This window comes from Phymastichus coffea, unplaced genomic scaffold (assembly GCF_024137745.1).
Source record: "Phymastichus coffea isolate CEN01 unplaced genomic scaffold, Cenicafe_Pcof_1.1 PCOF00087, whole genome shotgun sequence".
In the NCBI taxonomy this organism is placed as follows: Eukaryota; Metazoa; Arthropoda; class Insecta; order Hymenoptera; family Eulophidae; genus Phymastichus; species Phymastichus coffea.
In genome coordinates this window covers 494,402-519,669 of record NW_026706898.1, presented here as the reverse complement: position 1 = coordinate 519,669, position 25,268 = coordinate 494,402, and the positions used below count along the sequence as shown (strand labels likewise).

The 25,268-nt window shown below is 36.6% G+C and overlaps 3 protein-coding genes across 7 annotated transcripts; 2 read left to right on the top strand and 1 right to left on the bottom strand.

The window, feature by feature from the left end:
* The first annotated feature begins 83 nt into the window (after window positions 1-83).
* Window positions 84-11,770, top strand: LOC131669125 (probable ribonuclease ZC3H12C). Of its 5 annotated transcripts, XR_009302344.1 has the most exons (9): window positions 84-368; window positions 447-496; window positions 571-747; window positions 817-962; window positions 1,029-1,269; window positions 1,343-1,643; window positions 1,723-2,440; window positions 2,506-2,888; window positions 7,623-7,758. XR_009302344.1 is itself a non-coding variant. In XM_058943791.1 (8 exons), exons 1-8 carry the CDS (start codon window positions 296-298, stop codon window positions 2,675-2,677), a joined length of 1,839 nt encoding a protein of 612 aa, XP_058799774.1. In that variant the 5' UTR covers window positions 84-295; the 3' UTR covers window positions 2,678-3,486. The 5 variants fall into 5 exon arrangements, 4 of the variants coding, with proteins under 4 accessions (XP_058799774.1, XP_058799772.1, XP_058799775.1 ...); XM_058943791.1 differs by lacking the exon at window positions 7,623-7,758 and having other exon boundaries at window positions 1,762-2,440; window positions 2,506-3,486; XM_058943789.1 differs by lacking the exon at window positions 7,623-7,758 and having other exon boundaries at window positions 2,506-3,486.
* Window positions 9,342-16,830, bottom strand: LOC131669124 (ubiquitin carboxyl-terminal hydrolase 45). The gene is made up of 17 exons (XM_058943788.1): window positions 16,592-16,830; window positions 16,167-16,334; window positions 15,959-16,090; window positions 15,668-15,855; window positions 15,326-15,395; window positions 15,078-15,220; window positions 14,824-15,005; window positions 14,595-14,766; window positions 14,357-14,521; window positions 14,074-14,286; window positions 13,735-13,991; window positions 13,436-13,662; window positions 12,516-13,360; window positions 12,172-12,438; window positions 11,915-12,105; window positions 11,777-11,839; window positions 9,342-9,481 (listed from the first exon to the last, which is right to left on the bottom strand). Exons 2-17 carry the CDS (start codon window positions 16,273-16,275, stop codon window positions 9,466-9,468), a joined length of 3,240 nt encoding a protein of 1,079 aa, XP_058799771.1. The 5' UTR covers window positions 16,276-16,334; window positions 16,592-16,830; the 3' UTR covers window positions 9,342-9,465.
* A 2,172-nt stretch (window positions 16,831-19,002) lies between these two features.
* On the top strand, window positions 19,003-24,610 carry LOC131669160 (protein argonaute-2-like). The gene is made up of 16 exons (XM_058943854.1): window positions 19,003-19,386; window positions 19,685-20,319; window positions 20,390-20,440; window positions 20,560-20,898; window positions 20,976-21,179; window positions 21,263-21,386; window positions 21,467-21,894; window positions 21,965-22,084; window positions 22,152-22,431; window positions 22,519-22,680; window positions 22,755-22,914; window positions 22,984-23,077; window positions 23,158-23,321; window positions 23,563-23,830; window positions 23,910-24,094; window positions 24,174-24,610. The coding sequence occupies exons 1-16, from the start codon at window positions 19,374-19,376 to the stop codon at window positions 24,268-24,270; spliced, it is 3,324 nt and encodes a 1,107-aa protein (XP_058799837.1). The 5' UTR covers window positions 19,003-19,373; the 3' UTR covers window positions 24,271-24,610.
* The last annotated feature ends 658 nt before the right edge of the window (window positions 24,611-25,268 follow it).

The following is a 25,268-nucleotide window of genomic DNA, read 5'->3' as shown; positions in this document are numbered from 1 at the left end:
AATATTATTTCATTATTAGCTATTAAAATCTTTAATTCCTACAAATTCAAAAACGACAAAACATTTATTTTACGTACTTATGAACCTTGCAGTTGTAACTTGGTCGATCGGTTAACTAGCAGTAGAGAAATATATATATGACATAACAAAGATCAAAGATGTCGGTAAATAAAAGCGAAGTGCAATGACGACGTGGATCTCGAATTGGAATAACTTATTATTTCTTCAAAATGCGGTGATCAAATTGTAGTATTTTCAATTTTTTTTGACAAATTATCGATTTTATTAATTAATAATGGAAAAGATCACAAAAAATAAAAAAGAGAAACGACCTAACATGAAGCCAGATTTAGAAAATAACCTTCAAGGTAAACATTACTTGATATTCTTATCGCGGGAACTTGAAAATTAAATGCAGTAAATTCGTTTGTTTATTGTATTTACAGATGTAAAGGCAAATGAACAGTCCACATGCATTGAAAAGGAAGAGTTAAATGTAAGTTAATTTGTCTATGTGGTATATTTGTACGAGGAACATAAAGAAAATAAATATATTTTGTTTTAATTCAGATACAGCCATCAAGTGTGTTATCAAAAGAAAGCAACAGTAATGAAGATTCAGTTGAAGTGTTGAAAAATCAACTTGAAACTTTAATGAATTCCTTAGCAGTATTATCAGCTGAAAAATCAAGAATGGAAGCCAGTTTTCAAAATGAGAAAAAGCAAATTAGAAGTGAAAGAGATGAAGTATTGTTTTCATTGAAACTACCTACAAAATAGGAAGTATCAGTATTTAAGTAAATTTTTTTATTGTAGTGCGAGAGAGTAATCAAAACTATGAAAGAAAAAATGAAACGTATTCAAGGTCATGCAATGTCTGAAGTTGAACATTTAAAATATAAGTTGATTATGGAGCGACATGAGAGAGAAAAAGAGCAGACTGAACATTCTACACAGACTAAGTAATTGCTTAGTATTTGTTTATTGATATAAACCTATGTAAATCTTATTGTACAAAATATTTACAGAGAGTTGCAAAAAATGGTGCATAATGAGCAAAAATCCAGAGAGCATTTAGAATCACAATTAAAAGAATTAAAAAATATAGTGCCAAGTAAATCTCAAAGAGCCTTAGAGGCAGAACTTGATTTTTTGAAAAACAAGTTAAAGCAAGCACAAGTAGCTGCAAATGAAACTCCAACAGTGTTGATGAACCTCCAGACAGAAATGACTTTCATGAAGAAAAAATATAAAAATGCTATTCATGAAGTAAGTAATACCAGGATGATTTTGTATTTTATTTTAAAAAACAACTCTGTCAAATTATATTGGGTTATTTTAGGAACAAAAAAGAGCAGCAGCCGCAGAGCAAGAAGCAAAAACTTTAGCTGCAAGTCATGAATCTAGAGTTGTTGGGTTAGAGGCACGACTAGCAGAATTATCAGACATTGTTGGTGGCTACGATAGACTGCGTCAACAAGATCAGAAAGCTATTCTAAAGTTGAAAGATCAACTCATCAACTTGCAAAATAATAAAATGTCTGAAAATAATGGATCCCCTCAGCAGCTAGCTGAGACGATTAAAAGTCTTTATTTACAGTTAGTGGAATCAGATAAAAGTAGTTCGGGAGCTAATGTTAAAGGTACATTTTATTTGACTAATATGATCTAATTAAAAATAAAAAAATAAAAATTTTTTTCTTTGATATATTCAATTTTCAGAGTTACTAAATAATTTAAAACTTTATGATAAAAATCAAGATTGTATGTATAAAGAAAAGTACGAAGCCGTTATTAGCGAGTTAGAAGAACTGAAAAAGCGATCCACTGTCATTGAAACAGTAACCCAAAGTAAAGAAAAGAATTCCTCGAGCGACGACACACAATTACACCGAGCGAGATTTCACAACAAAAATCTCGAGGAAAAGTTAAAAATGCTGGCCACCGAAATTTCGGACAAAGAGAAGACCTTCAAAGCGAAACTCGAGCAACAGCAGCAACAAATCCAAGATCAATATTTGAAAACTGAGCATCTATTAGCTCAGAAAGACAGCGAGTATTTGAATAAAATCGCGGCGCTCGAGCAGCAACTACTCCGACAGCGTGAGCGTTCGTTGTCGGTGATTCAAGAGAAAGACAAGGAGATTCAAATGCTCAAGTCGTCTTTCGATGCGCTCTTAACAAAACGAAACTTCGTTGGCGTGCCGATAAAGCAAGCAGTTGGCGTTAGCGACTTAGTTTCTGGTCTGCTCACCATCGAGAACAATCCACCAATGATCTATTACACGCAAGAGCTTGCACGCAAAGAAGTCGACTTGTCCGCACTTCGCAAGCAAAATGTTCATCTGGAGACAAAGCTGCGCGAACTCGAAAGAAATTCTTTTCGCACTGCGGAGAAGCACGAAGAGGAAGTGAAGAAATACGAAAATCTCGTCAGACGGTATGATTCATGGTGTAGCTTTAAAAATGCTCTTAGTCGCAATAAATATTCGATTCGTCTTGCAGACTGGAGGCATCGAAATCGCGCGAAAACGCGAACCTCGAATACCTGAAGAACGTCTTCATAAATTATCTGACGAGCTACGATCCCGCGAGCAAGCGTCACATGTTGAACGCAATATCCACGGTACTTCAGTTCACGGCCGAGGAGAACGAAAAAGTTGCCAAGTTTAAATGATCCAGGAGTATATTTTTCTAACGTTTCGCCTGAAGCAGCTGGTGCTCGCAGCAATACTATCATGTAACATATCCGAGTTGTCTACGGAATCAGCCTTTAAAAGAACTCCCCAACGAATGTGCAAATCGATCGAGTTCCGTTCCTGCAGACGTGTGAGGAGTCTCGTAAAATAGGGAGAAACAAAGGGATGAAATGCGGAGAGCGCTAAAAGGTGAGCTTGTCATTGCACGCGTTGGCGAGTGAGCGCGCGCAAGATCCGTGTCAATAAACTTGAATCTAGCACGGCAGGCCGAGAGCGACAGCGAGAACGCAGCTTGTGTTTTCTCCTCGCGCGCCGCGCGATCCTCCCGTATTTTTCTCTTTCCATTTCGCCGAGCGCAGGTAGACGACTCGCGACAGCTACTTACGTAATCGCAGGTGGCATATCGTTCTTACTGCCGTGGAAAAGGAGATCGGCCGTCTGGATTTAGCGGAATTATGTAATGTCTTTTTTCTTTCAAAGACGCCGAAACCGCACTCTATGAGTCATTTGATAATCACGACCTTGCGCGTGCTTTTGTCGCGAAAAATGCCGATAAACTAAAAACAAGTTCTTGTATATTTCGTCGATTATTGAATCGTGTGTTTATTTATAATCTGGAAAGAGCGAAAGTTCTGCCTATTATGTCAATGTTTGATGGTATACGAAACCTGATTGAATGAACACAATGGTTTTTTCTTCGTGTAATTATTTGTGTAGTCACGAAAATGAGCTTGTTAAAAATGATTTTGCAAGTAAGGATGTTTCATTCTTGACTAATAAAATAATTTATTGAAAAAAGTGGGTATGGCGTATTTTAATGGAATTCTTAGGGTATATCCCGTTGAAAATCCAAGTGAATATATGTTTGTCGAAGATTTCGTTTGTCTACCGAGTCACGTAAAGGTCAACAAAACTTCTCGCTATTCCGCAGCGCCGCCGCGGCTTACTCTCGGCGTGTAATCCGCGAAATTGGCTGTGTAATCGCTTCGCGCACGGTGCCCGTCAGCTGCAAGCTCGCAAAAAACGAGAAGCCACATCTGCGCGTTTCGCTCGCGCATACGGCTTTTCACTTTTCCCGAGTGGCGCGCAGGTCTCGCCGCTCACTCTCTCGCCCGCGCGTCCGGTTGCGTTCGGGTCGTATCGCCGGCTGTTTTCTCGCGCGACCGCACCTTGCTCTCTCTCTCTCTCTCTCTCTCCTCGATGCACGCAGCCAGCTCGCCTGGCATTGATAAAGCCGCGGCGGTACTCGGCAAATTAGCCGCGACCTCGTTTTTCTGTATGTCGACGTCTCGCGCGACCGGCGCGGCACGACGGAGCCTCGGGATGGCTCGCGGGCTCGATGTGCTGTGCACGCGGACGCGTCGCGCGCCTGTTTATGGCGATGAAAACACCTTTCCCACACGATCAGCTCTGTCACTTGCGTTTGGTGAAAACTGGCGAAATCGGAGAACCGAACAGAACAGATGGAATTCAGTTTTGGTAGCTCGATCCAACTGGTTACCGTATTATTTTTGGCTGAGATATGAAAGAGTTCATTAAAAATCATAAAGTTGCTGTAGATCGACGAAACTTTGGAGTTGCGTATTCGGATTGCATGTAACTATTGGGAAGTGTATTACTAGCAACAAATCTCATCGTAACGATTTGTGTCATTTGTCGGCAATATGGGTTTCCATCGCTATATCTTATTCAAATTTGCTTAATCGCAAGAGATTAGTTTCGTTGTCAGACAATGAAACGATGAAACGTTCGTTATTACATCTAGTGATGCGGCAGTGTAGACGTCGACGTTGCAAACGCTGTGATTTCCAAAAAAAGCGCCAATGAAAGTGCATTAATTAAAGGCGTAATCGGCAGGATGTCAAAATTAGAGCCGACGTGAAAAAATCATGAAAAAAGAGATATTTATAAAGCCTCGCATCCGATCTATCTGAACGTAGCTTCGACGGCGAATCCTGCTTTCTTGCTCTCGTCGCATAACTCATCTCAATCTCTCTCTCTCTCTCTCTCTCTCTCTCTCTCGCGGACCATTTCTAATCAAACACACGCGGAAGTATGCCGCGTCGTATGTTGAATGAGCGAGCGCTGTCTTTCACCAGACGAGCCTCGAAAACGTGAAAAGCATGAGGTGAAGAAGAATCGAGCCGATCAGCTTGATTCGTCCGCTTGACGATCTTCTGTGCCGGCGCGCAAGGATAAGCGAGCCGTGGGCGTAGCTCTCTCCTTTTGCGAACTGCGCGCTCGCCCGATCACCATTCCCGATTCGGGCTTGCCCCCTCGCTCTGTCTTCGTAGGACACGATACACGCGCGAAAGGCATTGCACCGAACGATGCGCGAAGCCGAGAAAGTGAATCGCGAATAAAGCGCGACGGGCGGGGCGCTGGCGCCGATGTTTGTAAACAGCGCTCGCCCGTGCCGGAAGCGAGAGCGGCAGGCCATAGCTCGAGTCGACGAGGCCGCCGTCGGGCATCGAGTCCCAATCGCGGCAGCGGCGGAAGTGCCTTGCGCAAGAGCGCCCCTCGTTCGCCGCTCGCTCGGCCGACTCGCCGACGGAAAGCCCGTGCCGCGTTCCGTCCGCGGGCACGTGCCCGCTGCATACCGATTGCCGGGCAGACGCGTGGGCGGCGGCGCGGCTCGCGCGCCCAACTGGACGCGTCCGAGGGCGAAGAGCGCCACGGCCGAGTCGGAAGGGCTGCTTTGCGTTTACGCTTCCGCGCGCGGGATGCTCATCTCGCGGGCGCCGCTTTCACTGGCGCCGCGCGGTCGCTCTGGCCTCGATTTCTCCGCCGAGAGAGATCCCGGATTCTCCTGGCGCACTTTTCCCCGGCGCGCGACTTCTTTCTTTTTTATCCGGCGCTCTTTTCCTTTTCCCCGCGCGAAACCGGAGAGCGCGCAATCGCGCGGGATGCATCCCGTCGCGCGCCACCGCCGGAAGTTGCCTCTCGCCTGTTGTTTTCGATTTCTTCGACGCCCACTCGTCTGCGCCGATTGGCTGCCTCTCTTTCGTCGCGACTCGCGAACCGCTCCGGTTTTCCCTGCGATGGCGAGAGTTGTGCGCTTGGAAACTGTGGATCGGCCGGTTGTCGTTGTCGACTTTCATCGCTTGTCTTATTTCGGAGTCTTTGAACGATCGTGTTGCATCTTGGCGCGTCAAATTCCTAATTCCGATTGCCTGACGTTTACGCGTCTGATATTTTTCTGCAAAATTCATTTGCGAATGATCAATTGTAACCTCTCGGCCTTTCATAACGTTACCTGTTTATTATTTGTATTGCGTTTCGAGAGAAAATATCTAAAATTTTCATACTATAAATAAAGCCCTTGAAATCCAATGAACTACCATTGTTAAATGAAACTCCATTGTTCGGAAACAACTCAGCAACTATACGTGTAAGGAAATGACAGCTTTCAACTGCTCCAAAAAAGAGCAAAGAAACCAAAGCCACACAATCGAAAAAATCAGTAAAAATATTCCATCAGCAGGGTAACTCTTTGTTTTGCTCCCCAACAGCAACTACCTCCTACGTCCACTATACATCATTATCGTAATGATGCACAGGCAAGCGGCATACTCTAGTCTGTGAGATATCCGTCCGTGCCCCTCTCGAGCCTCCACTATATACATACGTCACGGATAGCGGCAGTGGCGGACAGCAGCAGGAGCAGCACAACTCTCGTTGGTCGCGCGATGCCGTTTAGTGTTCCCTCTCTCGTCGCAGCGAGAAGAACCTCCTCGGCTCGGTGTCCATTTTGTACGCTCGCTTCTGTTCACATTCGAGAAGGAGGTACTCTCGAGCACGCGATATACATACACGTCCTGCGTGTATAATGCCATGATGTCGTGCTCGACAAGTACGTCCACGACGACTGCAGGTGCACGCTATGCATCGATGGCAACGGCAACGGTAGCGCTATGACTATCACAGGCAAAGTAAGATAAGTTTATTATAATACGTCCGCGTTCGGTTGGGGAAGCGCAGAGAAAAAATCGAGTGCGTGGCTCTCGCGGCAGCGAGCAGATAATAAAGCTTATCGCGGGCTCTCTGCTCCTCGCTTTTCTTGTTCAGCGCGCGCGCGCGCACGCGTGTGTGTGTGACGCAAACGCCGAGCGTGACGAAATCGTCGGGCGCGAGAGTCGAGAGCTCTTTTAGTTGTGTGCTGAGCCGCCGACGTCGTGCGCGCGCGCGCGCACACACACACACACACACACGTTTGCGCGGAGAAAGCATCGCTGTGCTTTGCACACGCACCTGCCGTATACACTGCTACTTTCACCCGTCCTGCGCATAGAAAAAAGCCAACGCACATCCCCGAGAAATGAAAAGTACGAGACTACTTTGACTTCGATGCGGATGCTCATCTTCGCATGGAGAACGATAACGTTCGTGTTTTTTTTTTTGTTTTCTTTGCGTCTATTTTGTGACAAAACTGTGCGCGCGTGAGTGTGTTTCGTATAAGGATCGGTAAGCGCAGGTTGAATCACTGTAAAACCCAAATAGATACAAAAAAATTCATAATCGGGCATCGGCAGTAGCGGTATACAGCAGGCGAGCATTACATCGGGATCCACAGCGAAATTATCACGTGGTGATCACTATCATACGCGAGAAATTCCCTGATAAATGTCTAATTCTCTTTTCTGCGTAAAAATTATTCGCTTTACTAGAGCATAACCAAGCCTACGGACCCAATCATTTTTTATCGATCCTCCGAATAAGAAGTAGCTGCATTTGTTCAATTAAATCGTCATCCCCTTCTACATTAACCATTTTAGAGAAAAAAAATTATACAAAAGGTTTTAAAAAACAAGCCAGCCCCCCCCCCCTTTCCTCCACTAAATACGTCATCAGTTGCCATCGGAGCGAGGAAAAAAAGTGAAAGCACTACAGTAAAAGTGTAATATAAATATTGTACTTGTACAGAAGTACGTAGATTGCGCGCTGCTGCAAGGTGGTGGCGGTAGTGCAGAGGCAGCCGAGGATTCGTCCTACGACAGCGATTACGAAGCCGAGGACAACAATGTCAATCAACAGGTGAAGCAGCACTCGAAAGTGTCGCGCACGGCTTCCGACACTTTGGCTGCTGAATTTGCCGAATACGTTTCCGTTCATACTAATGCAAACCTTTCGCAAACTCCTGGTGATGATGTAGTTTCTTTTGTCCAAAAAATTAAGTGACAAAATATTTTTCTAATTCGAAATTGTTGTCCTGCAGGGTACACAGCACGAGTAGAATTCGCACTAAAACTCGGTTACACTGAGCGGCTAGTCCAAGCAGCATTGCAAAAATTAGGTCCAGATCCAGGTCAAAACGAATTATTAGCCGAACTTATCAAACTTGGAGCGAATACAGCACCGAAACTAGCCGACACAGCTGAGGATGGTGAAGTAGTTTTGCCAGACTGCGATAGCTCGACGAGCTCTTCGTCGTGTCAAGATGAAACGGCAACGGAAATTGGTCTAAGACCGGTTGTCATCGATGGTAGTAATGTTGCTATGAGCCATGGCAACAAGGAAGTATTCTCGTGTCGTGGCATAAAAATCTGTGTAGATTGGTTTCGCGCGAGAGGTCATCGTGAAATCACTGTGTTCGTACCCAAATGGCGAAAGGAATCTTCGAGACTTGATAATCCCATTGCCGATCAGGAGATACTTGGCGAGCTAGAGCGAGATCGTCTTCTCGTTTTCACACCGTCGAGGTACGTCTTCTTTTTTATCCCATCTAGGATTTTTAGATTTAACTATGTTCTTACTTTTCTCAAAGATTGGTCGGTGGTAAGCGGATGGTATGCTACGACGATCGTTACATTCTCAGACTTGCAGCAGAACTCGACGGCATTGTCGTCAGCAACGATAATTATCGAGATTTGGCGCAAGAGAGCCCGGAATTTCGCAAAGTCGTGGAGGAACGTATTCTCATGTACAGCTTTGTCAACGATCGATTTATGCCGCCTGATGATCCACTTGGACGCAGTGGGCCTATTCTCGATCATTTTTTGAGAATTGGGCCAAAACGAACGGAACCTGCGCCACCATGTCCTTATGCTAAAGTGCGGTTATATCACGACACACATTAGTTGCGTTAAACAATAAGTGTATGATATTTTATTTACAGAAATGTACGTACGGCAACAAGTGTAAATTTCGCCACCCAGAGCGTGGCCCCCACCCGCACAAATCAGTGACCGAGCGATTAGTCGAGCATGCTCAGCGACACTTGCAAGCTCGTGGACCAAGTCTAAGTGTACCATTATCAGTGAACACTCAACATTCATCTCTCGTGAAAACTAAATCTTGCGACGTGACCAAATCCAACTCTGCTGAGAATTACGCACAGACAAGTACGTAAAATCCCTTAGGGTACACATTATATTTCATTTTATAATTTATGATTTACAATCGATGTTAAACATGATATCGTAAAATCATAGCTTATAATGCATCGTCACTGGGATGGACAGCACCACGAGTACAAAACGCCGAACCGGAACCAGCAAACATGCACCGTAAACTTCAACGTCAGTTGACACTGAATCCAAGTTGCGATCTACGTCTTAATCAATTACGAAGGTACCAACAACAATCCAATCCGAGTAGATTACCCGCGACGGTGACTAGAACTCAGCCACATTCTGCCTCGATGCAGAATCAATCGTTGACCAGGAATTCCAACTATGATTCTTTGGCTTATTCTAATTTGATGAGGTGAATATCTTTCGTCTCTTTTAAACAAATCATATCTGGGGTGGGATTCCGACAGGATGCTTCAGCATATCTGGGAACTGAAAATGCGTGTTATTATTACTGGCATCAATATTTGGATGAAAAATTATAGTTTATATTTCAATTAACGTACTTTTGATAATGCTATGCATTTGATAAAAATAGTAAAATATAAATTGATGACAAACTCGAATTGCTTAGAATTATTAAATTACTAAGCGTTTGAGGAACTATTTTTTTTCCATTTATTACAAACTATTTAAAATTTTAGTTGGGAGCAGCCACATCATCATCAGCATCACCGTCAACAGCATCATACATCCCAACCACAACCACACCCACAACATCAACACGTCACTCGTATAGCTTCAGCGCCTGATTCTTACCGACCTTGGCCTATCAACACCAACCAACAACAGCATCCATCAGCCTCGTCATCCTCAAGTCATCAACGACTCGGTGCATCCGACTCGCAGCTGAATCTTCAATGGGACGCTCGTCGTCACTTGCACTATCACTTGTCAAGTATCTTTCCTGAGGAACAAGTTCAAGCTGCAATGGCCCTGAATCCACGTGAAACTGATCCTCAGAAAATTTGCGCGGCTATTCTCGCTATGTTTCCCAATGCTTGAATTGATCACCTTACACTCTCCATGAGAATGTTAGCCAAAGTACCCAATGTATAGAACTCAACAAGCTCACACACGTAGGGCATTAACGAAACATTCTTTTTTCGGCGATACGAGATCTGTTTTCTCTCCCTTTTTATGTATATTATAATCTCTGTTGCATTTAGTTTGTTCATATTGCAGGATTTTAAAGAGATTTAATTCCTTTTCTTTGATATACTGACTCACATTGAGTTATACCAGTATCTATATATGTCATATATTGTAGAATTTTTATCTTTTGTATCGGCATTGTAACATGGCATTTATGTATTCATTCAGAACATTTATTTTTATTTTCTTTGTTTTTTTTTATTATGAAGCGTCTGTAGCTAAGTGATTTTTTTGTAAACTTTCGTTTTGTTTCCAAAGATATATTAATTTATATTTTTTATTAAAGCCAACGCTTTTCCTGATTGCTTATCGTATAAGTCTTTCCAGTGAAGATTTATTTAGTGTTTCACTGGCGGTTAGTTTTTTTTGTTTACTGAAAATTAAGCGATTTCTTAGTAATCAGCTTATGCTACAAATTCGAAAATTTTGCTGTTATAAGCATATTAGAATTTGCAATTATTTTTGCAGTAGAGAATGAATAATAAAACAATTTTTACGCCAGCTATAATATTTAGTGGCTGTGAATTGAAAAATAAAACCCAGTGAGTTATATGTTGTATACAAAATGGCACAGATGTATTATTAATTAGAATTGATAATTGTAAAAAATAACGCAACTTTTTTCATCGAAGAGAAAATATAAGATTTAAAGAATTATTAAAAATAATCTATAATGTAGAATGTATCAACGTAAACGATTGGTTCCTTTACAGATGTAACAGATAGAAAATGCTTAAAATTCAGGTAGACTAGTTTTAGCAAACAATGATTCCTACAAGAAATCACTTTTAACTAATAACAATAAGGGATTAAAATGCAGTTATTGCATTTATTTTATTATAGCATATCAAGCTACTTAAACAGTTATGTACATTTGTATGAAAAAAAATGTTTTTGTTATTTTTATCAATAAATTATAGTATAAAGATAATTGTAATTTTTTAACAGACTTTTATTTTGTTTTGACATAATATTACAAATTGATAATTTCCATTTTGCAAATGCATCAAAATGCAAGATGAGTAATTGGATCGCATATCTTTGCAAGATTTACGGCAGCAGTATTATTTTTTAAGCGTAGAGTTTTCTCGTATTTTTATTTTTGGAAATTTGTGTAATTGTGTAACACACATAGTCAAAAATTTACATAAAATGAAAACATCTTTTACATGCCTGCTGAAAAGAACTATTTAGTACGTCATCTAATTTAATTATGCATATCTTCAACCCCCTGAATAAACAACGTCTACATGAATCAATACGACTAAATTACAGACTATGCATCCTTAATTATAATTTCAATAGTTTTTTTCTTCGTGATCCATCAGACGTCTTTCAGCGATATTGACTTGTATACAGCTCTATATAATATGCCTTCGATAGGGTGCGCAGAAGTGATAATATCTTTAATTATTTTTTATTGAAGGAAAAAAGGAGATTAAAAAAAAGCATATGTAACAACTTGTTCTGGACAATACGAAGTCTTAAAATAGTTTTTTTACGGTCTTGCATGATCAATTTTTTATCTTTTAGGCGATTGATGGACATGCGAAAATTCGTATTTAAACTAACCTCTCATAGAATAGCACGTAAGCCTCGCTACTCAAAACGGTTTTCTCGTCTACTTCCTGAACTCTAAAACATAAGTAAAAAAGTTATTAGGATCCATATAATTAATTACAAATAATTATAAATGAATTGGTTCCTTACTTAGAATCGGATACGTAATACCAACGTCCAGGTGGTGGTTCGATTTGTGAGCTCTTAGCACCATCAACTTCAACAATATTCAATTCAGAGTTAGAATCATTAGGCGAATTATTGGGCGAATTATTTTCAAATCCATCTTTGGATGGTAGAAATGACCAACGTGGATCATCTTTTTTCAAATGATGCCTTGACTATGGTATAAAAATAAATGTTGCATCAATGTAGACAACGTCGGATTATTTTGTTATGAAACTTACCTTTACATAAGCAACATAATGTCCCCCATACAAGGTGCCACTATGCTCGACGACACCGTACAAGGCATATATCCTGGGTTTGGCATAGTCTTTGGTGACCGGAGCCAAATCCAAGATCATAGGAAAACTCACGTGCTTGTTTAACTTACGGAAGTTGTACCTTTGTGCTTGGAATCTTTTTAGGTGCAAAATTAGAACAACTGGCACTTTTGATATAAGATATTGTTTAGTACTTTCTGTACAAACCATTTTTGCTCCTTTCTTACCCTATTAGAAAAAAGAAAAATAATTTTTAGTTTTAGTGAAACTTAGGAGACAACAGTAATGTAACGTTACCCGCGTACCTTATGCATGCGTTCTGTACAAGCGGCACATCCAACTTTGTTGTTTCCGTCCATCAATTCAAGAGCTGTAAATTGATTCAAACATAATTGCACGGAGCATTCTCCTTCTTTCACAGGATACCCATGAGGTGACTTGATTGAACTTGACAATTCAAACTTCGATATATTCGATGTTAGATCACCAATGCCATTTGTAAAACTACTTCCGACGTTATTTTCTGCGTTAAGCAAATGTCCGCTTACTGCCCCACTGGCGACTTTCGTAGAAAGTGAATACTTAGATAATTCTTCTTTGTCACTCTCATTTTTGTCAGCATTCTCAGCTTTCGGCACTAATTTGTTTACTTTTTCGTCCTCACCGTCGACAGCACTGGATATAGGACTAGTAGGACTGTCCTTTGATGTAAGTGGACTACTTAGAGGACTGATAGTGGGTCCTTCAGGACTTGTAAAGTCAGAATTGACGGCTAAAGATGTTGACAAAGTCAAACTTCCATCCACTACAGAGTTTCTATTATCTGCGTCACCTTTATCGTCATCTGCTGGACTAACATCAAGAGTGAAATTAGTATAACTCGCATTTCTATTTGTAATATCACTTGTTATTTTGCTATCAGTTAATGGTAGTTTATAAGCATCGTCTTTATCATCGTTGGTCGAACTGTCGCCATCAAGATTCAAGTTGGTAAAACCATAAGGCTTGTTATCACTTGATCTTAATTCTGATAAAGAAACAGGGCTTGTAACTGCTGATGGTTTTTCAGAACTGTAACCAGATTCAATGACTTCTGGAGCAGAAATGTCATCGTTTTCGGCATTATCTTCTACATCGGCGTCACTTTCATCTACGAATTAACGAATATTTTTTTATCGTCTATATTATAATATAATTATTTCATTTCATTTTAAATTGCACATACCAGATCCTGCTACTGATTCTTTTTTTTCTTCTGAAGTATGGGTTACATTCGATGTAGATGCATTATTATTCCAATTTTTGTTAGCTCTCCTATTTTTTACAGCTGCTTTCTGAGCTTTTTTTATTTGATGCTTAGACAAGGGAACATTATTATTATTATTATTATTGTTATTGTTATTATTATTTCCCATTAAATCTGTTGTATTTTCAAAATTAGTAATTTTCCTCCTGTAAAATAAAAACCGTCATTATTACGAAAAATCATATTGTAGTTAACGCTGAAAATAAATAATATATTACTTTATTAATGTAGGCAGCGATTTATCAATCAATACAGGTAAACTAAGATCTAAAAATGGCTCTTCACGACACGAAGTATGACCGCATTCCAAACACTCCAATGTTGAGACCAGTTCGCCACGAAAAACCCGCTCTATAGCCAAAAACTTTGAACTAGTTTGATTTCCACACAATTTTGCTTGAGCTTTTGAATTGTCGTCGACGTTTTTGCGATTAGATTTATCGTCAGATTTTTCTAAAACCTCGGTTTGGCATCTCTGAAATTATTAAATCTTATTAAAAGTGAAGTGGTCGAGAAATAAAAAATAATGGTAGAACAAGTAAAAAATTTATCCGAACATCCTCACTACGAGCGCAATCTAATAAGTGTCTCAAAAGTTCATGAGAATCATGTTGACCTCCATCAGTGTAATAATTATTTTTCTTTCTCAAGGAATTAAATAAGTCAGTTGGTCTATAAATTTGGCTTTGAGAATTTTGCATGTCTGAAAGAGTTTTCTGTAAAACTCGGGAAAAAGAGATAGATGTTTCTGAAACTCGTTCCACAGACGGCTACAAATTTCAAACAAAATTTCATTCAATACTATAATTAATTGTATATGTTGAACCACTAGAAACTTACTGAAGTCATCTCTTCATCATTATTTACTTTAAGCTTACCACCTTGCAGTACAAATTTTTGATCAGGCACTTGCAAGTCATCCAATACTTGGACTAAATAAGGAGTTTGAGCAAGGCATTGCAATACTGAGTTAAAAAAGCAAGTATTACCTAAATTTACTAAACCCTAAAATGGAATCATAATTCTAATTTACACAATAACTTTTTAATTTCTATAAACAATGTTTTATAGTACATACCCCAACTTTTGGTAAACCAATTAGTTTGTTTTTATTTTCATTTTCCGAGAGACTAAGGGTTTCACTTTGGTACATTGGTATGGGAGATTTGAGTTGAACCAATGGCTTTGTTTTTATGCACTTTTTAAGCAAATCAATAACTTCTTGCAGCCTTTTTTTATGTGCATGATTCCTGAAAAAATTATATGTTACAATCATGTTTAACATATAAATAAAATAAACTACATACTGGTTATTAACGTTGTCATCACATTTATAACACCACACCCTCCAAATTTGAGTATTTATTACCAAACAATGTTCATCACTATGTGGTTTTTCATAATGAGTTAATGCATGACCCTGTTCACCTCTTCCACATGCAACATTTCCACAAAATAAGCAAATCCACAGTTGAGGATCATCACAGAACTATAAAATACAATGTTATGTATTTACTACTGCTGGGAATAATAAGATTTAAGGAAAAATTTTAATTGCCACCTCATCATCATTATTATTAGACTTAATTGCCAGTTTATTGCAATCATAACATTTGTTATTCACTTTTCTATCTTTCACTGCCCGCCTTAATTTCTGAATATTTATTGCTTTATTGAAATGACTACAGTTTGCTCCTTCTATATCTACAAAAAAAACCATTTCATGGACTTGCTATATATTATAATTCAAACAACAGAATAATTATTTAATTAACAATAATATTTATCAAAAAAGAAGAAAATTCTTACTGTTAGCTCCATCTCCAGATTCTGTAGACTCTTCACTTCCATCATTATGAATTCCTTGTTGTCTACGTTTCTGGATAATTTATTTATCGATTAGTATTACATTATAATTATTTTATAAGAAAGACTACCAAATGAATCATAACCTTAATTATATGTTATGCCTTTTTAAAAAATTTTTCAATGCAAATGGTACTAGTTTCAAATTGTGATAAGCATACAAGAGTTGTGATTAAAACATTGTTAATTAAAAATTTTTCAGTATTTAAATTAATTATAAATGTATTAAAAGTAAAATGTGATCAACATTTTTCTATATTTAAAATTTACAAATTTCATTTATACCTTTTTAGGAGATGTATCTTGTTTTTGTGGTGATACCCTACATAATGGAGTTGACTGCTGTTGGGAAGATGGTTTTGGAGAAAGGTCGTATTCTGTTTGCTTGAGTATATTCATTACCTCAAAATGTTTGCTGTCATTAATTTGATTTGTGTTTGCATTCTCGTTAGTTACATCAGTACTAGAGTCTTCTATAAATATAATTAATGGTTGAGAAACAAATTAAAATTGAGAAATAAAAACGAATACATTAAATTTTTCAGGTATAAATAATTTCATATGAAATACTCTTACGGTTGATTTTCTTTTCATCTTTACTTTCATCTTTGCAAATCAATTCGTTATCAATTTCTTCGCTTCCTTCCATTTTAATGCCGCATATCTGATTCTGGTTATCATTATTATTGCTTGGAAGAGCAAGATTTTCTATAGTAAAATAAATGAATAAAAAAAATTAAGCCATTAAAAATGTTTAAAACACTTGAATAACCTTATCACAAACCTTGTACTTCAAGAGCAGATACATGTACTCCAGACTCAAGTGAACTGGATTCGCTGAATGGGGATTGAATCCCACTAGGAGATGCTGAACTCTCTTGAGTTGATTCCATCTGCTGTTAAGCACTTGTACCTTTTTCTAACTATTATTTCTTTCCACTTTTACATGGATCTGCACAGTTTAATGATTATATTTTAACATTTTACTCAAAATGATTTTTTACTTTTAAACATAAGAATTCCGTGAATTTGACATTAATGAAAACAAGTCATCAAAGATTAGTCACACTTTTATATATACTTCTGCAAAAATCAATTAGCGAAGTCTTTCGCAACAGAATGTTTTGACATTCAAAAAATAATAGGACACAAGCTAAAATTTTTTTCCGCCCAACAAAAGTTAAAAGTAAAAAAGCTAATTATACGTACGGGAGTAATCCAAACTGCGAGCCAAAGTAGGTATCGTACACTCGAGAGGTTTCCGACAAAATTATATTAAAACAAATGGACAGTAAGTCAGTCATCAATTATCGAGCAACCTCATGGCTTAGATGTGATCACCTAGCGTTCTAATCTAGAGCTGCTCTGAAATTCGTTTCTTAATACGATGCAGTGTAATTCCGAAGTATCGTGCAACATGAGTCTTACAGGGTCAAGTTAACCATTGCCTTCTCTTCACATACACACAAATACAACGGCATAACAGTTTCCGTTGAATTCGCGCGTGGCGCGGAAGTCGCACGTTCTTAGTTCTGATTTTAAGAGAGGTTATTCTACTTCTGCAAGTGTTTCAACAATTTTGCGTTATATGCTTTCATGTGTGATTAAGCATGATTTTGAGATTCATTTAAAATTTCATTAAAAAATGAACTATTAAGTGCTAATTTTTTCATTTGTTTAATATATATCTACTTACGAACATGTATTCAATTGTCTTTGTTTATTTATATACATATTTATAGACATTTTAATTCGTGATAATCATATTTAGTGAAAATTATTATTCTTGTGTGATTATTTTCGAAAAATTCGTAATTATGTAATTTTCTGTTGAAATTTAATTTTATAAGTCGAAAACGGCAAAAAATCATATATATATCTTGACAATACATATGTACGCGCGTGCGTGCGTGTAATTCAAATTTCGATATGCTCTATGTAGATAAATCATATACTTTTTTTAACAATGCAAAGATGGATAACAAACCTATACTCATTGTTATATCAATTTTTATGAAAACTTAATTCACTTTAACGAGGCATCCAAACGGACTGTTTCGCAACATAGAATTCCATAGCATTGTATATTTAACCGTAATAATTAATTATAATTAATGCAACTCATAATTACACAGATAATTTATTATTTTTATATAATATGCTGTTCTCACCTTTAATATTTTTATGTAAGAGGGCTAATATTCTACTTTAAGTTAGCGGCCAACCTCCTTAGAAACTTTATTTTACGAGTATAAAATATCATTTTTCCTGCTTTAATTTCTTTTTTTCTTATTTTCATATACGATACAATATCGCGTTTATATCGATTAGATTTGAAAAGTTTCATGATTCAATATTTTTTCCAATACATCCTATAATGTTAATAAATTTGAGCAACAAAGCCTTGTAACTTTCATAATTGAAAATCTGATTTAATGCTTTTGGTAGTAGACTTCTGCAATGAACATACAAAGATTACGCGATGTTTTGTCGTGTAAGATAAAAAATTGGAGCTGTGCCGATGAAAAAAATACCATTTTAAAAAATATTTAGGCGGGTATATCTTCGAATACTTTGCCTTCTAGCTTCATGGTTTTTGATGGCACGTAACTTTTGAAGGCACAGTTTTTTTGTTTTTTGGAAAGCTACAACGCCATGAAATTGAAATTATAAATTTTAAAGGAATCAAAAAGTTATGGATGAAATAGCAAAAAAAAATTAATTATCCTAAACAGAGAAACGCTTATTGAAGTCTGGATCACGGTAAGACGTTGAATAGCACACTAATACAAATGTGATTACTTGAAAAGCCTTAATAAGAGGAATATTTTCTGAAATTTTCAAATCGACTCATGATGGCATTAAAAAGTTATACACAAAAGTCTAAAAAAAAATTAATAGTGACGCTTGAAAAGGATGCGAATTTTCCATAATTTTATTTTCTAAAGTCTTTTAGACACGGCAAATAATTTTTTTACCGTGAATTATCATTGAATCGACTAGAATAACTTCAAAACTAAAGGGCTACATACTTTATATTCACTTGAAAATATTTTTTCCGAGATAAAAAGTCGAGTGACAGAAAAATTAACGATTCCATGAATTCCCCTATATATATTCTCTTTTTATGCCTAAACTATTGCTTACATTAAGTTTTACACATGTGTAAAACGTATCAGATATAAGTATACGTAGTACGCACACCATTTGAAAACTAAACAGATATCTAGATATTTACCTTAGTAGCCTCTATAAATATTCATATACATATGTGTAAAACGCGTTTTGCATCATAAAATATTTGTAATAATTGTAAACAATGTAAGCATGAAAAAGTCAGTAGATATGGAACTTGGGTCATTATTTTTTATATACTTAAAAATTACAGTTTGTTATGTAGTGTTTAATTTATTTATTAATAAATTACATAATATTTTTATTTTAATTCGCATAAAAAATTTATGTTAAAGAAAGTCGACCAGATTGGAATATTCGGAACGGAATTCACTAGAATTGAAACCAAATGTTACTAAAATTTAAACGGATACGTCTATATTAATAGGACCTCAGCGCGCAATCGCAAAAGTCAGTGATGGCCGTATGGGAAGTTGTCTTAGCGCACACTTCAGTGAGTCCAAGCCAGAGTCAACTAACACACAAGAATAAGAAGATATTTATCCAGTTCGCTCGTCATATTATTGCATATTTCTGAAAAATTTTACAACGCTAATGCTAATTTATCAATTCAATTAATATATTAAAATTGTTGATGTTTTTGGTGATTTGCTATTGAAATATTACGATTGCGTTAGTCCTATATATGTATATACGTTTCCAAGCAATGGGATACGTGTAAACTGTAACTATATAGTATAAATAACGCTAGTCCGTATAATCCAGGGGCTTCACATAACGCCATTTTGATATTGACTTGCAACACAAAGGCGACGTTTTTACTTAAGAGTTTTTACGTTTGAATTATTAAACTAAAATGGGGAAAAAAGGTAAGAAATATAAACAATAATATTTAATCGTTATCTAGTCCTTAATAATTCAAAAATACTTTGTGTATCATTTTCAAAATGCAGAATATGAAATTATTGCATCAGATTTTTGGCATTTACAAATTTTAACAATTATAATTGAATATTTCCAGCTGATAAATAACATTCCACTTTTCACTATTGTAAAATTATGCACTGTTAATTTCTGCCGTTTGCAAAAATGTTTGCCATTACCTTTGATAACAAATAATTAGACTAAAATTATGTATTGGAAAAAAATATTATGTTCCATGAATAGGAAAGAAGCGTACAAATGAACAAAGTTCAAAAGGACCATCAGAAAAATCACAAACTTCACAGGACAACTCTGTACCTCAAAGTAGAGCAGAGACTCAAGCTAGTTCCCAATCTTCTCCTGGTCAATCTACTCAGAGTGCTGGGGGTTCTGAAATAGGAAGAGGAACATCACATCAAGTACAACCTAGACAACAACAGTTTTCTCCGAGGCATCATGACCAAGATCAAAGTTATCAAAGTCCTAGGCGAGATGAACATGTGCAATATCAGCAAGCTGATGATCAGGAAAGAGGTAGAGGACGTGGTAGAGGACGTGGTAGAGGGCAAGGTAGAGGGCAAGGTAGAGGACAGACTAGAGAAGATGATAATAGAGGGCAGAATAGAGGTCAGAGTAGAGAAGATAATAATAGAGGGCAGGGCAGAGGACAGGCTAGAGGACGTGGTTATAGAGGACAAGGTACAGAAGGTGGTATAAGACCTGGAAGTGATGGAAGTCCATTATCAAACTACCCACAGGTGTCACAGCAAATTCCACTATTACAAGATCACCAGCAACAACTATCAGCTCAGCAATCTCCACAATCCAAAATTGCTTCACCAAAACAAATACCAGTAGGAGAGGATAATACTTCACAAGTAACTGAATTGAAATTTAGAATGATTTTTATAATTACCTAGAAAAATTGAATTACATTTTTATTTGCAGAAAAGTACCGTGGAACAACTTACCCAACAAATCAGTACAGTTTCATTGGAGGTACATTATATACATTAAATACATTAAATACATTAAATACATTGATTTATTCTTTTTATTTGCTTAATTCCTAATTAGAGATAAGATTTAACTGATAATAATTTACACTTGTCTTTCAGGGTCAGAAAAAAGATACTAAACAGATAGAATCTCCAACAAAACAAATTGCAAACAGACCTATTGAACAGTTGGGTATTCCAAAGCGTCGAGATCCTTTGAAAGCTGGAACTAGTGGAAGACCCATAAAAGTTTACTCTAACATGATGGAAATTAAATTCTCACCAAATTTCAAGTCTACTGTCATCCATTATGATGTCAGTATTGATCCTGATAAACCCAAATATCTAATGAGATCGGTATTCAATGCAGCTAAGGCCAAGTTGTTTGCAAACAGATGGCCAGCATTTGATGGCAAAAAGAATGCATTTAGTGCTGGCCGTTTACCAATTGACAACCCAGTAAATAAATATAATTCTCATTAAGATAATTTAAAGATTAATAACTAGTCTGTCATATAAATTACCAATATTTTTAGGCAACAACAGAAGTTACTGTTCACAATGAAGATGGCAAAGAGAAGCAGTTCAAAATTACATTTAAAATTGCAAGTGAGCTTGATTTGTCGTGGCTCAAAAAAGTAAAACCAGGTTTACTTGAAACTGAAAGAAACCAAATCAGTCTGCAAGCTCTTGATATAATATTGCGCAACGCTCCAGCTATGCAAAAACATGTCACAACAGTCAGCATGCCATTATATGCTAATAAGATATATTACAAAACCAAGTTTGAACAGCTATGCATATAAATTTTGGTTATTAACAGGTTGGACGCTCATTTTTCACACCACCATCAGGACGTGTCATGACCTTAGGAGGAGGTATGGATGTCTGGGTTGGTCTTTTTCAATCGGCAGTGTTAGGGTGGAAGCCATTATTGAATGTCGATGGTCTGAAAAAATCTGTATTTATAATGTTATTTCATTGTCAATGGTGATTTTAATTTGTATATTTTATTACTTAATTTAAGTGGCCCATAAGGGTTTTCCATCACCTCAAACAGTGTTAGATTTACTCAAAACAATATGTGGCTGTAACAGTCAAGAAGGTGGCGCTTATCGTGGACCACCTAGAGGACAATATGGAAGAGGAGGGTACGACCAAAGTGACCCACCTAAATTAACATATGACCTCATACAACGACACAACGAGGAAATAACTAAATTTTTGAGAGGTTTGAAAGTTGTCTATGAAATTCCTGGTCAAGCAACATCACGAAGAACACAACGCGTGAATGGTCTTGTTAATCCTCCAAATAAAAACAATTTTGAGCATAATGGTCATAAAGTGACTATTGAACAATACTACCGACTTGAAAAAGGATATACCATTAAATATCCAGATTTACCATGTCTTTGGGTTGGTAGCAAAGATAAAAACATTCATGTCCCTGTCGAAGTAAGTTATAGAAAATGTAGAACTATAACAAATTTAACCAAACTATTAACCGCACTATTTCATCTTTTAGTTGTGTAAAATCGTTGCCGGACAGGCTACACAAAAGAAATTGGACGAGAAACAAACTGCTAACATGATAAAATTTGCAGCTACGGGAACTGAAGAGCGCGAGGAAAAAATAATGAATGCTGTAAGAACAAATTGAAATTACCGTTTATTCCATAACTTATTTTAGTCTAAGTTACGCATAATTTCAGTTTCGTCATATGAACCATAATAATGATCCCTGTATGAAAGAATTTGGTATTTCGGTGAGTGGTGAATTTGAGAAAGTGAATGCCCGGGTTCTCGATCCTCCTAGTTTGGCTTATGCACAAGGAAAATGTGCTCGTGTTAATAAGGGTGTATGGCGTGCCGAAAGATTTTTTCAACCTGCTGACGTTATTTCACGAGAAAATTCTTGGACAATCTTGAATCTCAATAGATTCACAAAAGACCGTGATCTCTTCGATCTCTATGAACAATTACGAAAAACCGGTACGCTTATATTGAAATTATCTATTTATTCAAAGAAATTTAATAATACATAAATAAGAAAAAATACATAACAATATTTATGTGTAGGTCAGCAGCTTGGTATGAACATTGGTAAGCCTGTGATTCCATTCGAGCATATAGAACTAAGAGGAAATGATATAAGAAAGCTCAGAGAATTTTTCGAACTTCAAAAAAAGAAAGATTTAAGTCTGGTAGTGTGTATTGTACCTGAAATGAAAGGCCCTTATAGTGAGTAATTTATTGAGACATTCACAATTTAATCTTTTTCTGTATTGTTCTCATTGTAAATTTTGTTTTTGTAGGTAAGGTAAAACAAATTTCAGAACTTTATATCGGTATTCTTACGCAATGCATAAGGGGTAAAACTTTACAAAGATTAAGTCCAGCTACCACATCAAATATTCTTTTGAAAATCAATGCTAAACTAAATGGCATCAATCATAAAATTGCACCGACACAAAAGTAAATAAAATGTTAATAATCATTTAGGACCTTTAAATTGATTTACTATAACTCAATGAATTATTCTAGTTTACCTGCATGCCTTAATGAACCGTGTATGATTGTGGGTGCTGATGTGACACATCCATCGCCCGATGCACAGGATATTCCTTCCATTGCAGCTGTAAATATCAATTTCAATATACTACTTGTAGTTGCACTTTTATAATAAGTGATCAATAAAATTTATAATTTAATTTTCAGGTAGCTGCTAGTCATGATCCTTGTGCTTTCAAGTATAATATTGAAATACGTCTACAACCTCCAAGAATGGAAATAATTCAGGAATTGTCAGAGATCATGAGGACTCAGTTGTTATACTTTTATCAACAAACAAAATATAAACCACTCCGAATCATTTTCTACAGGTTTTTAAAATTTTTATCCTATTATTTACATAATTAATTTCCAAACGTTTTCCTTTCTTACATAATATACCGCAGAAGTAAATCGAGTATTGAAAAAATCAATCCAAAGATTAAATTAGTTGTTTTTATAATTTGTATTATTAATAAATGAGTATTCACAAGAAAATAATAATTCAATTTCATATGTTTGACAGCATCAATTTTAAAATACACTTGAATGAATACAAATAATTTTGAACAGGGATGGCGTTAGTGAAGGTCAATTTGGCCAAGTTATCGATGCAGAGCTCGTTGCTATCAGAAAAGCTTGTGCAAGCCTTTCGAATACTTATAGACCAAAAATTTCATTCATGGTTGTTCAGAAAAGACATCATACCCGATTTTTTCCTGCTGATCCTCGAGAGACTGATGATCGAAACTGCAACGTACGGGCCGGTACTATAGTGGACACGGATATTACCCATCCATCAGATATTGATTTTTATTTGGTTTCTCATGCAAGTATACAGGTATATCAATTTTTTTGATGAATTTATATTTGAGTCGATATTGTTTTCTAAAATTAATATTTATTATTGCATTTCTTAGGGTACTGCAAGACCGACCAAGTACAGATGCTTACACGATGATTCTAACATGTCTGAAGATCAAATTGAACAATTGACATACTTCTTGTGTCATATGTTCTCTCGATGCACGCGATCGGTATCTTATCCAACACCAACGTATTATGCACATTTGGCTGCATTCAGAGCAAGAGCGTTGACTGACAAGTGAGTTTAAGCAATAGTAGATCACAAATTTCATTGTGTATATAAATTTACTATATTTAATTTTTTTGTCCATTTGCAGTGTCGTCATCAACTTAAATAACTTGGCTCAAGAGCAACGTAACAAGTTAAATCTCAGAGAAGATGTTTCCAAATCGTCACCGATGTTTTTCGTATAATTATATTGGGTTTGTTTTCGAAGTCGCTTAAAAATACATGTATTTTTAAACGACTTCGAATTACTGATAAGTGTTAAATTTTTAATATACAACAACATCGTCGGATAAAAATTTTTCTTTTCATAAAAATGCTCTAATTTGTATCTTTATAAGTAGTCATGTGATTGTATAATGAAATATTTTAATATTTTTCAATACAAATAATAATTTTTTATAATATTTAAAAAAGCTTATGTTGCATTTATGTAGTTGAAAGAGGCTTATAATAATTTGTTTAGTATCAACCTGCCTAAAAAATATATTTACATGTATGCAGATTGTATTTGTTTTGGAAATAAAATAATTTTCCAATACCTAAAAACTGTATCGTCATCTTACAACCCAAAAAAGACATAAATAGTACGTATGTGCGAAGTAGAGTATAAAAATTGGTTTTCACGCAGCAGCCTAACTTCGAAAACATATGTCAGTTAATGAAACTTTCGTTCAGCAAAAAAGAACATTGTGTTGGTTAATATATCACATTTGTCATTACAACGATAAGATAAATAACATCTACTGAGATTCAATTGAGGACAGTTTTATTGTTGAGAAAAGGTTCGTTGATGAAAGGCCGCAAAAAATTATCAACTGATTATTGTGTCGAGTACTTAGTTTCTCAGGAAGTTTCAATAGTGAACGCATATGTGTTATCAAGCGATTCCGTTTTAGAATCAGCGCCGATGAATGTTACTTTTTACGATGCCGCTTTTTTCGAGGAAATCACAAGAACTTTCATAATAAATATGATAAGTCGCTTATAAAAGACTGCGATAGGCAAAACTCTTGATTAAAACGTTGCTTCTTGTTGAATCAGAGTGTTGTGTGTGCGAACTCCGAACCAAAGTAAGTTATACTTGTTTTAATAAAAATCTGACAGATGTTGAATTCTCAGTAGATACAAAATTCATGCTACCCTTTCAAGTTAAGAAAAAAACGAATTAAACGTTTGTGAAAAT